This window comes from Protopterus annectens, chromosome 4.part1, assembly GCF_019279795.1.
Source record: "Protopterus annectens isolate FY-2018-M chromosome 4.part1, PAN1.0, whole genome shotgun sequence".
In the NCBI taxonomy this organism is placed as follows: domain Eukaryota; kingdom Metazoa; phylum Chordata; order Ceratodontiformes; family Protopteridae; genus Protopterus; species Protopterus annectens.
In genome coordinates this window covers 817,376,862-817,390,294 of record NC_056734.1, presented here as the reverse complement: position 1 = coordinate 817,390,294, position 13,433 = coordinate 817,376,862, and the positions used below count along the sequence as shown (strand labels likewise).

The window sequence follows — 13,433 nt, the reverse complement described above, 5'->3', positions numbered from 1 at the left end:
CGGCGTACTGACGTCAGATGCGACCATGACCGACGCCAGCCTAACACTTTGGTATTCAGGCCGACCGAGGACAGCGGACTACCCATAGGTTATGACTGCAGCAATGTGGATCTTCGAACATCTACATTTATGGAAGGTACAAAACTGTACTTATCTTGTATTCTGGATCTAACATGAACCAAAAGGGGTTTCAAATAATATGTAAGGAAAGCAGAAAGTGGTTCCGTAAGAGAGCCTCTGCCCGAGACGATTGGTCTCCCTGGGGGGTTAATAGAGTCTTTATGGATTTTATGAAGTAAATATAAATACTGGGGCATAGGTTCAGCCACTTTAAGTTGTCTGCAAGTCTCTGTACTAATGATCCCATCTTCCATCGCTAAATCCAGTAGAGAATCTATTTGTGCCTTAAAATTGGGTGTAGGATCCACAACCATCTTAATATAAAAACGAGTGTCGGCCAGCTGTCTATAGGCCTCATCTTTATATGTACTATGATCCATAACTACACCACCACCCCCTTTGTCAGCCAGTGATAACTATTGAATGGTTAAGTTGGAGTTCAGTTGATGCATGTGTCTCAGCTTGAGTAAGGTTATGATGAACAGGTGAGTACCTATTGGAAAAATGCAAATCTTTAATGACACATTCCTTAAAGATAGAAACATGTTTATCCATAGGCGGTGCAAAATCTGATTTACCAAATTTAAACTCAGTAGTTTGAGTAGAGTCTTGATGGGCGGCCACGGTGGTGCAGTGGTTAGCATTGCCGCCTCACAGCAAGAGGTTCTCCGGTTCGATCCTCGGCTGGGGTGCCTTCTGTGTGGAGTCTGCATGTCCTCCCTGTGGTCGTGGGTTTCCTCCGGTGCTCAGTTTCTTCCCACATCCCAAAGACATGCTGCAGGTGGATTGGACACTCTAAATTGGCCCTAGGTGTGTGTGCCTTCTGTGGAAGGTTAAACTCCACTGCCATTCAATGTGCGGACAAGGTGATCCGCTGTGGCGACCCTAAACGGAAAAAAGAAGAAGAAGAAGTTTGAGTAGAGTCTTGATCTGAAACAAATATCTTAAGATTAAGATATTTTGAATGAATGATTGCTCAAAAAATCCAGGTCCAAACCAATGATGCGAAGAACCAAAAACGGACCAGCACAACGATGATGCAGGCAAAAATATTTATTAAAGACTGAGTATCATAAAACAAAATAAATGTTAAGCAAACCGGTTTGGAACCCATTCCTGCCCTGTGTTGGGAAGTTGTAAAGTTATGGGAATGGTTCATGGCATCACTGAGCTAATGTGACCAATCTTAGTTGGTGCTTTCTGAATGCCTCACGAGTGGTCTTTGGAGTGTCTGTGATTTTGACAGTCTTCTACCACTGGAGCAAATTGCACTTGATATTTTTATATCCCATGTGATCTTGTGTACCCAGCCAAGTCTAGATGCAGCAGCTGTTTTGCCAAAGTCCCTCTTTGGGGACAAGCTTCCCAGGGCACTTTAAACAACCTGCTGTCTCCAAGTCTTCGTGCCTTCCCCCTGTTTTTGAACTTTTCTGCAGAAAGCAAAGCTGAATAAGGCTAGAGTCATTCTCTCACCACCTTTCTGGCCCTGATAAGTAAGATTCCCCTTCCCATGGTATTAACTTTTGGAGAAGTCTCTTCTCATACCTGGCAAAGGTCTCCTCTCCCATGCTCTTTGCAAGCTTCACCCAGACCTTCAGAGCCCATTAACAGCCATGTGTCCTGCATATTACTCTGTAGTGGTCTAGGTCTGTACTGCCACCCAACAACTTTCCTCCAGTGAAGTTTACTATTTTTTTTTTTTTTTTTTAAATGGGTGAAGTTCTCTTTATGGGTGACTGAACAATTGAACATAGGTTTGACCCATACACTGCTACTCTTCCTGTACTTCAGGAACTAGGCAGGCATTTCTAATTTTCCATGAAATTCTAACTCCACTTCCATAGCATTGTTGTAAGTCATACATTTTTAAGTACTTTATCAGCCAGTTTGAATTCAAGGGTAAGCACTGCTGTGTAGGCACTTTCCCATCAACCTTCTGTGACCTTCCTTGCCCTCCTGAACAGTTATGAAATGAGAAAATTTAGAAGGGTGGAACTTTTTGCTTGACATCTGTTCCTTCCTTAGAGAAAAGTCTGCTTTCTGACCTTATTAGATAAGGTTGCACAAGTGCACTTGTGTCTGACTGATTTACTTGGGTGGAGAGAGAACTGAAGAAGGTTTCAGCTGATTTCTCTGTTCCACCAAGTATCCTGTAGATTGCAGTGTGATTGAAAGTGCACTTGCTCACTCCAGGAGCATCCAGAGTTCTGGAAGTTGGGCTGATTGGGCAGGCATCCACTTGCAGCTATTTCCCAAGCATTATGAAACTGTAGCATTGATCTTGTTCAGACATCTAGTGTTATGGTTTGTGTACTAGCCTATCTGCATCTTCTGAAGCTTGAAAGAGAACTGATAACATGCATACAAGTAAAAATAGTCTCATCAGCCACGGTTTTATTTTTTCCGCAGTACATTTGTTATATAGAGGGGAGTGAGTTGGGTCAGAAGCTAGAATGTAGAGACTCATTAGGGCAGTAGTATGGCTGTACCTAATTTTCATGAAAAAGCAAAGGTATATTATGTAGCTGAACTTATCTGCAGTGTTGATTGTGCTGTGTTCTTAATCATGTCTGCGGTACTAAAGTGGACTGTCTTGTCCATTTCAAGCCAGCAGCTCTTGAATGACGGACTATACACACCATTCGTTTTGCTGCAACTTAATACTGAATTTATTTTATTCACGTATGGGATTAGTCATGTTAAGAGAAAATTACTTGACTTGACCAAGAAATGCAAACAAATTGCTTTTTCGTTTGAAAAGATCCTCTCGTATTTTTAATTTACTTTCAGGTGTAGGCAGTTGTTCTGCCTGCTGGCAGGCATTTTTAGTTAAAATGTGGGCAATGACTTTAAACAAGAAGGAAGTGCAAGGGTACTAAGAGATGAGGGGACCAAGTTATTTCAGGTGATTAACAACTATGTAATACACGCAAAAGGATTACTACGTAAATAAATACTGCGAAAACACCTATAAGTGCCCAATGAATTAGTTCAAAACATTAACCAAACGAACACCAACCAAAGTAAAAGTGTGAATACCACTAATTTTATTTTATAACCAAAGCACGAACAAAACAAAAATACGAACGAAACAAAAATTGAAAGTGAGTTAAGCGCTTTCACCCATTGTCACAGGGTTTCATCAGAACTCTCTGAACAATTACCCTCAGACGCTTAAATGCCTTTTTAGGCGCCAACATAGTTTCAAATCTTTAAAGTCATACCACAGTAATATCACATTAAACATGACATTATAAGTATGTCAAACTTCGTAAAATACAAGTATACAATGAAAATGTATACTTGTACTAAATGTAAAGAATGTTTGCAGTTAAAATACTCTAAAAATGCAATAATAATATATGATTAAAATACAAATAATATACACCCTTCATCTCTACAGCTGACACTACCATAATACATGTTAGTTCCTGTGTGCGAATATGTAAATAAATATGAAATGTTAACTATTAAAACATGTTAATTCTTATGAATACTTGTAAATAAATATGTAAATAAATACACCACCATTAAATAAATACATGAATGAATAAATACTGTTCTTGTAAGAACAGGGTAACTAAATTAACAACAATAAATACATTTGACATGAAGCCTAATAATATTGCATGAGTACAGTAAGCCTGTACGTGCACAGAGTTATATGAAAGTATAAATGCGAGTATGAAAGTAAAAATAAAAATGTATATAAAATATTGATATTAATGTTGTTAAATGGATTTGTCCCCATATTCAAAGATGTTAAAAATCTTATTAAATCATAAATAAGTAATCTATATAAAATTTTATTAAAATCTATAATGTCTATGTAAAATCAATGTAGAATCTGTGTAAAATCTATATACAATCCACGTTTCATGGGGGAGCCATGACACTAATAAATGAACATATAAATATTGTAATATTACAGTTGATAATTTGTGGGATACAATAGAGGCTTAATTGATATATGGTCATTTAAACCTGGGGGGGGTGGCGTCCAAATAAATTTGCCACCATGCTTCTCTATAGCTTAACAAACGTTTTATATCTCCTCTCATAGGGCTAGGTTTTAGTACAAAAAATCATGCGTGATTCAGTATAACATGGCAGCTAGTTACATTAAACATATAAGTGACTCATGGCATCTAATATTTAACGACGTTCAAATCACAAAAGTAATAGGTACAAAACCCAATTTTATTTTTAAGATGGGCAGTAATATTAAAAATATGGTGGAATATAAGAAAGAAGGAAAGATAGATAAAAACAATGTGACAAATATTAGTTTAAAATGTGGTTCATGCAGACAATGTAAATACATGTCAGACAAACTTATAATTAATTTAAACAATGAATTAAAAAGTTGTGTTTATAGTAAACCAGGTAATTGCAGCAGTAAATTGGTCATTTATTTAAGTATATGTCAAAAATGTTTTAGTTTTTATGTTGGTAAGACCGAGAGAAATTTAAGAAAAAGAATTTATGACCATACTTACAGTATTAAAACTAAAGATATGAACAATGCACTATATAAGCACATTTTTTATGAAGGAGAAGATCACAATTTTAAATTTATTATTTTAGAAGTATTAAAACCTAGCCCTATGGGAGGAGATATAAAAAGTTTGTTAAGCTATAGAGAAGTATGGTGGCAAATGTATTTGGACGCCACCACCCCCCCAGGTTTAAATGACCATATATCAATTAAGCCTCTATTGTATCCCACAAATTATCAACTGTAATATTACAATATTTATATGTTCATTTATTAGTGTCATGGCTCCCCCATGAAATGTGGATTGCATATAGGTTTTACACAGATTCTACATTGATTTTACATAGACATTATAGATTTTAATAAAATTTTATATAGATTACTTATTTATGATTTAATAAGATTTTTAACATCTGAATATGGGGACAAATCCATTTAACATTAATATCAATATTAATATTTTATATACATTTTTATTTTTACTTTCATACTCACATTTATACTTTCATATAACTCTGTGTACGTACAGGCTTACTGTACTCATGCAATATTATTAGGCTTCATGTCAAATGTATTTATTGTTGTTAATTTAGTTACCCTGTTCTTACAAGAACAGTATTTATTCATTCATGTATTTATTTAATGGTGGTGTATTTATTTACATATTTATTTACAAGTATTCATAGGAATTAACATGTATTAATAGTTAACATTTCATATTTATTTACATATTCGCACACAGGAAGTAACATGTATTATGGTAGTGTCAGCTGTAGAGATGAAGGGTGTATATTATTCGTATTTTAATCGTATATTATTGCATTTTTAGAGTATTTTAACTGCAAACATTCTTTACATTTAGTACAAGTATACATTTTCATTGTATACTTGTGTTTTACGAAGTTTGACATACTTAATGTCATGTTTAATGTGATGTTACTGTGGTATGACTTTAAAGATTTGAAACTATGTTGGCGCCTAAAAAGGCATTTAAGCGTCTGAGGGTAATTGTTCAGAGAGTTCTGATGAAACCCTGTGACAATGGGTGAAAGCGCTTAACTCACTTTCAATTTTTGTTTCGTTCGTATTTTTGTTTTGTTCGTGCTTTGGTTATAAAATAAAATTAGTGGTATTCACACTTTTACTTTGGTCTGTATTCGTTTGGTTAATGTTTTGAACTAATTCATTGATCAACAACTATCAGATAAAAATCTTCAGAGGGGAATATTGCCTAAAGGAAGAAGGGGCTCTGGTTTCTTTTTTCAGTACTGTTTCTGTGGGAATTTGTAGTAATTGGAACAGAAATCTACACCGTTTTGTCAGGCTAGAAATGAACTTTTATTGGATATTCAGGAAGAGGTTACTGAAGTGGACTGTGTTAAGTGGCTTGAATCGGCCATTGTGTGATCACTGTGTTCGTTTTTTAAAGTGTTTTAATCAGTGCATTCAAGGACTGAGCTAGTCATTGTGAACAGGTGTTTTACAGCAGATGCCCAAGAAAGTGTTCCAGCAATAATAATAAAAAAAAAAAATAGTTATAAAATGCTATATAATGTTTGCTTCCATGATACAGAGCAGGTATTTTCCAGTTACTGTTGCTGTTTTATGTAGAACACGTGTTCTGTCTCAGCTGTTAATTGTAACTACTTCACCAGGGGTGTTCCTGTATATGGTCAGATGTGATCAGTGCACCGCTGTGGTAAACAAACGAGCACCTTTTTTATTTTATTTTCCTTGAAGCTAAGAAAAATGTTATTGATGTAGTTATTAGTTTTATTTTCCAGTTGACTTGAAACTTTTCCTTTCAAAAACACCAAATGTTGTCATTTTTCTGTAGCCCTGATGGCAGGTATATAGCAGCTGGTTCATCTGATGGTACCTTGTATGTCTGGAATGTGGTGACTGGGAAAGTGGATAAAATGCTGAGCAAACATCACAGGTAAGAGAAATGTTACTTATTAATGTTCTCTATTTTCTTAAGTAGTAATACTATGTTTCACAGTCAAGCCGAAAAGTAAGTTAGAGGTAACATCCATTATGATTAATGCACTTGGTTGCAGGTGAACTATAGTAGCAGTCTTCAAGGCTGTTAACCTTACCTTTTCACCTTCAAAGACAGCTATGGTTGTGACGCCCGTGCACTGGCCCAGCAATCAAGGAGCCTCAATCCTCACCGCTAACACCAGTGAGGGGTGTCCTTATAGGGAAAGGATAATAAATACACACACAGTAAAGTACAATTTCCCTTAAGAGCACACACAGATCACAGTAAGTCTGGGGCTGGTTTCTACCTTTCTCTCCAGATCCCCAGTAAGACTCCTCACTGGCACAGTTGTAGGGTCCAAATCTCAGCCTAGTGGGCAAGCTAAAACCAACAACACCCTCTGTCCAACCAGTGCTGTGTCCCTGCCCAAGTAGGTGACACACACACTTTGAAATAAGAGTTATATATAACCACACACACACACTCCTGAGGAAAGCTGGATCAGGTTCTCCAGCTGTGCCCCCTTTACCCAGACTATACGGTAGTACCACTTGCCACCACCCACTATTTATCAGCTACCAAAAGGCCCTTATGAAAGGGTGTCCAATTATACTGTGCAATATTGTTATCCAAATGGTAAGTGCAACTGAACAGTTGAGGCTTATTGGAGTGGCTTGGCCGGTATCACTATATACATGCACTGTACTCTAGAGCTTAAATTATCTGTAGACAAAACAGCCACACTTGAAAGGTTTAAAAATATTTAATAAATAAAAACACAAGACAATACTTCTTACTACACAGTGCTATTCAAGAGTTTAGAGATCACTGAGAAATACTTAAAATAATACAGTATAAAATTCTGATATCAGTGCAGAAAAAAACACTAATCTAATCTTCCTAGTTCCTAGCTATATCTACGAGAAAACAGTTCTAAAATAAACTTGCATTTAGAGCAAGACAGTGCTGGTGATGTTGGATGTTCTCAGGACAAATGCTAACTGCTCTCATTCTTTCTGTCCTTAAATTGATAACACAGTACTACTGATTCATTTCAGATTACATCATTTCTTTCTGGTTCCCAGGCTAACAGAAACTCACTCAGAGTTTAATAGCCCTTTTGATCTTGCGGCTGGTCAGGATGCCAGAGCAGTAAAAGAAATTATACATGTAAATTCTAGCCATTAACTCTGGCCTCAAAACCATAGGCAGAATGACTCCCTCTAGACATCTCATCTCTGAGTTTTCGATCAAATAATTTCACAATGCTTGACTTATCAGCTTTCTTACAGCAGCGTGCACTGTTGCATCCAATACAGTCTTTTCACATTTAAGAGAACAAGCCTGTGGCTTACATTAATATTTACAAATGACAGCATTATCTACAAAATTATATCTAGCTAGGCTAGCAGCCTTCACCTATCTTTATACACCCCCCCCCGAGAACTCAAGCTAGTTTTTCAAGTGACCCTTGAGAAATGTTGCTTGAGAGGGTTAGGTCTATCTGAGTATACCTTACCCCATTCCCTGTCTTGAGAGCCCATCTGCATTGTCATTGCTAATCCTACTGCGGTGCTGCATTGACATATGGTTGCAACCCTAGGCTGCATCTTAGGAACTTGGCATTTTGCTGGCTGGCACTGTTTAACCATGTTAGGGGATTGTGATCTGTAACTATAGTGAATTTTCTTCCATACAGATAAGGCTGGAGTTTCTGCAGTGCCCACACAATGGCTGGACATTCCTTTTCTACAGCTACATAGCATTTCTCCCTGGGTTGGAGCCTACAACTGAAATAAACCACTGGGTGCTCTTCTTCCTCTGAAGAAATCTGGCTAAGTACAGCCCCCACCCCATGGTTTGAAGCATCCACCTGCACAACAAATTATTTGCAGTAATCTGGACTGGCTAACACAGGAGGTCCTCCCAAAGCTTCTTTAAGCTTCTGGAATGCCTGCTCACATGCTGTGGTCCACACTACCTTATCTGGCCTGTTCATCCTAGTCAGGTCTGTGAGGGGAGCAGCTATGGTACTATAACTGGGAACAAACTTTCTGTCCTACCCTGCTGTCCCTAAGAATGCTCTCACCTGCTTTTTGGTAATAGGTGCAGGCCATGCCTGAATGGCTTCTACTTTGGCAGGTTCTGGCCTGATATTACCACTCCCCATTCTTTCCCAGGTGGAGACCTCTGCTATACCCACCTGACATTTGCTCGGCTTAATGGTCAACCCTGCCCTCTCCAGCCTGCCCAGCACCTCCCTAACATGTTGAAGGTGCTCTTGCCAGGAATGGCTGTAGATTGCAATATCTAGGTAAGCAAGGGCAAACCTTCCTGCTAGGCTATGATCTACCAGCCTCTAAAAAGTCATTGGGGCATTTTTCATCCTAAAGGGCATCTTTATGAACTCATACAAGCCGAAAGGAGTCACAAAGGCTGACCTGTCTGGCACTGGGAGTCAAGGGCACTTGCCAGTAACCCTTGGTAAGATCAATAGTTGTAAGATACTTAGCCCCTCCCAGCTGCTCTGGGGCCTCATCTGTCCTAGGCATGGGGTAAGCATCTGACTCTGTGTGACTATATTTAATTCCTGTAGTCCACACAGAACCTGGTGGTGCCATCCTTCTTTGGCACCAGCACCACTGGGGAGGCACAGGGATTGTGTTGGACTCTTGAATTTACCCCTAGATGTTCTTCGTGTTTCCCTGTTGCAGTCATCACACTTGGGTTATCTGCCTGCAGTTATCTGCCTGCAGGTAGCCCTCAGTCAGCCCGATTACCAGCGACTTAGTATTTCTGCGTCGGTTGCTGTCGCTTCAGTACTGACTTCAGGTAGTCAGGGGTATAAAAACAGGCAGCCAACACCATTACATCAGTCTTTTTTGCCGAGGACCCTGAAGCAGAAGCAGTTTGTACAAGTGCCGGTCGGCCGCTACCTGAGTTTTCATTTCCAAATTGAATCATCCTGAAGTCTTCTAAAGTGAAGTACCCTGTTGGGGATCCTTTTTTCTTGCTCTAACCGATGTCAGAAAAAGTTAATTGTCTCGCTTGTGGAAAGCAAATACCACACACACATTTCCATTCTTACTGCATCACCTTTTTAGGCCCAAACCATGACATACCTCACTGTCGGTTTTGTGACTTGTTTAACACCCGAACTATTTGTCGTCGGGCCCTTGTCGCTAAATACTTTCACTCTCTATCTCCATATTCCGAAATTGCTTCAGTAAGACATCTAACGATCTTCCAAAAAAATGTAAGGATAAAGAGAGAGAGATCACACAGGTCCAAAACTGCTGACTACACTTCCGTTAAGCTAGTCAGCAGTTCGCCGGTACTCAATGAGGCGCTTTCACAGCCCCTGATGCCCACTTCTATGGATTCGCAGGCCCTACTGAGACCCATTCGGAGTCCAGTATGCTGCAAGACTGTTCTTTGACTACGGAACCTGCGGATGTCTCTACCTTGGATGGGTCCTGAGCCGCTGTGCAGACACCAGCTTCCAAGGAAGTTCTTTGTATTACCAATATTCGACACATACGACTTCTTTTGCGTCTTCAGTTCTGTCTAAAACTACCGCATTTTTAAGGCCAAGAGTACGAGCTACGCCTAAAAAACTGACGACCCAAACTCAAGCACCTGCTTCCTTGCCACAAAATCAAATGCTTAAAATGGCAGAAGACCTGATTATGCTGATTCGGGGAAGCCAGCCTTCCCCTGCTGAGAGAGAGACCTGTCCCCAGCAGCTTTAACTGACCAAGAGTCAGACTCTGAGGTTTCTGATTATGAAGACATGCCTTTATCTGCTTCTGAGGATTCAGATGCAGAGGAATCAATTCCCTCTGCTTCTCCTCCTGAGGATTTTTCTTTTGGTGAAATCCTTCATACTTTCATTCCCACTGGGAATGCCAGGATTATGCTCAGTCCAAAAAGAGACTCAGAGAATTTGTAGATTTACCTCGACATAGACCTGTAGCATTTCCTCCTGTTCTGGATGTTGTGAATGATGTCTTTATGGAATCCATTCTAACTCCTGATACTTTATCCCCGCCTCCAAGGAAACCCGACGGGTACTACAGAGTCCCTGACTCTCACAAATTTCTTTTCAAAAATCCTACTGCTGACCCAGAGGTCATTTCCCAGGGGCCTAAAGGTATAAAAGCAACTACAGCTAAGAATCCCACCCCTTTGGACAGGGATTCACGAGCTTTAGACAGATACACCTCTGCAACTCTCTCCATTAGGGCATTGAATTGCCAGGTTCACATGCTGAAATATCAGCAGCATATTATGGAACTTGAGCAAAAATTATCTACGTTTACAGACTGTGCAGAAAGTAAAGAATTACAAGAGCTTATGCATTCTGCAAGCCAAGTCAGCAAGCATACCTTGCAATGTGGCTTTGACACCCTAGGAGCTTCTTGCAAGGCAGCAGTAACTGGTTCTGTACTGAGAAGGCATGCTTGGCTTAATGAACAGACCTTGCCGGACCATGTCAATCAAAATTACTAGACGCTCCTTTGAACAAGGACAATCTGTTTGGCACGAAAGCAGAAGAGGTTCTAAAAAAAGATGGAAGAAAAAGCTAAGTCTATGCAGACAGTCAAAGAATTTTTGCAAGTGCAGCCTCCAAGATTCAGTAGGCATTGCCCCTTGAAACATTGGGCCTTTCCAGACCCCTCAAGGCCATCTCAAACTAGACCCAGGGGAAACAGACCCCCCCAGATTACAGTCTCAGGGTATGCAGAGATCTAAGCAATGGAGTGCCTCCACTTCTAAAACAGGGAGTGCTAAGCCACCCCTTTACGGAAAGAATTCGCAATGACTTCTCAACTCCAGTCCTCACCTCTCCCTAATTGCTCATGCCCCTAGGAGGAAAACTTGCCCATTATGCAAAAAACTGGACCTTCATCACCAAAGACTGTTGGGCCCTCAACATTGTATTCCAGGGGTACAAATTTTACTTCCATTCACTGCCAACCCCAAAAAGGTTCCCAGACCTTCCTCCAAACCAGTGGACAGAGGCACAAAGCCAAATTCAATCCCTGCTCTTCATAAGGGCAATTCAACCTGTTCCTGCAGAACAAATAGGTCAAGGGTTTTAGTCCAGACATTTTCTGGTACCCAGAAAAGAGGGCACTTGGTGCTAAATCCTAGATCTTTCCATTCTAAACATCTTCTTGGTGGTACCAAAATTCAAAACGCTAACCCTTCAGCAGCTTCTTCCTATGCTGTCCAAAGAAGCCTGGTTAGCCACTCTAGACCTAAAAGAAGCCTATCTGCACATCCCTATCAGGGACTCGTGCAGAAAATACCTATGCTTCAGGGCAGGATCTATGCATCATCAGTTCTCTGCACTTCCGTTTGGCTTATCCCCTGCTCCCCGAGTCTTCACAAAATGCCTGGCTCCAGCCATTGCAGACAGAGAAAGATTCTTATTTACCCGTACTTGGACGATTGCCTGATTCAGGCAGACAAGAAAAGCTGTTGCAGCACCTGACATTTGTAAAGAACCTTCTAATCTCCCTGGGGTACACTATCAACAAAAAGAAATCAAAACTAGTCCCCAGTCAAAAGATTGTATTCCTGGGAGCAAGCAAGCTTAGATACAGCATCCCAGATGGCATTCCTTGCTCCAGAAAAACAAACCTGTCTGACGGGCTACTTCACTCAAAAGGCCCAGCTATCAGCAGGAAAAATCCTGCAGGCCCTAGGGTTCATGGCCTCTTGCACTCTACTGATTCCATATGCCAGAATGCATATGAGGAAACTTCAGTGGTACTTGAAAAGTCTTTGGTGCCAGCATTCTCAGGATCTGGAAACAGTCGTACCTTGTCTAAGGACAGAGTTTCTTTGGTGGGCAGCAGCATGCAACCGCAACAAGGGACTTCCCTTTACTCATCCCCATGCTGCCCAGACCCTAACCACAGACGTATCAGACTGTGCCTGGGGGGCACATCTGGACAAGTGCATTCAGGGCCACTGGAGCCCAATTCACATTCATCTGCACATCAACCAAAAAGAGATGCTAGCTGTTCAGCACGTTCTGACAGCTTTCAAATCCCTATTCTCACCAGGACCCCTGCAAATAAAACAGACAGCACCACAGTTATGTGGTACATGAACAAGCAGGGGGGTACCCACTCTTACCCACTCTGTAGGCTAGCCATGGCCCTGTGGAACACGGCCTTAGGCATGCAGATTCATCTGCAAGCTCAATTCCTGCCAGGTGAACAAAACTCTCTGGCAGACTACTTAAGCAGATATATACTAGACCCACACGAGCGGCAATTAGACCCCAGCACATTCAGCCTTCTAACCCTGAAATGGGGGACCCCAGAGGTGGACCTTTTTGCCTCCCCCTACAATCACCAGCTCAGCAAATTCTGCACCAGGACACCTCACAGCAGGGCCTGGAAAGTGGATGCCCTGTCCTTCCAGTGGGTAAACCTCTCAGTCTATGCATTTCCCCCACTGCCTCTTCCCACAAGAATATTACTCAAGATAAGATGGGACAAACCAAGGGCAATCCTGATTGCCCCGGACTGGCCACGCCAGCACTGGTACTCACTACTGCGCAGCCTGGCACTGGTGCCACCCTGGCACCTACCCCAGATCCCAACTCTCCTCACCCAGCAGGAGGGACAGATCCTGCATCCGTAACTGCAAACCCTGAATCTTGCAGCCTGGCTTACTCCTTGAATTATTCCTCACTGACCAGCCTAAGCAAGCAAGTGCTGGACGTCATTCTTGAAGCCAGAAGACCCAGTACAAGGAAATGCTTTGCTAAGTGGAAAATGTATTGTTCCTGGATTCAGTCTAAAGGAGAGT

General features: G+C 40.9%; 1 protein-coding gene across 2 annotated transcripts in view; it reads left to right on the top strand.

The window, feature by feature from the left end:
- The window catches only part of ATG16L1 (autophagy related 16 like 1), a 1,009,779-nt gene that overhangs the window by 860,510 nt on the left and 135,836 nt on the right, over positions 1–13,433 (top strand). For both annotated transcript variants that reach the window (XM_044070583.1, XM_044070584.1), the window contains one exon: positions 6,456–6,557. In XM_044070583.1, coding sequence (XP_043926518.1) covers positions 6,456–6,557 — 102 coding nt within the window. The remainder of the gene's footprint in view (positions 1–6,455; positions 6,558–13,433) is intronic.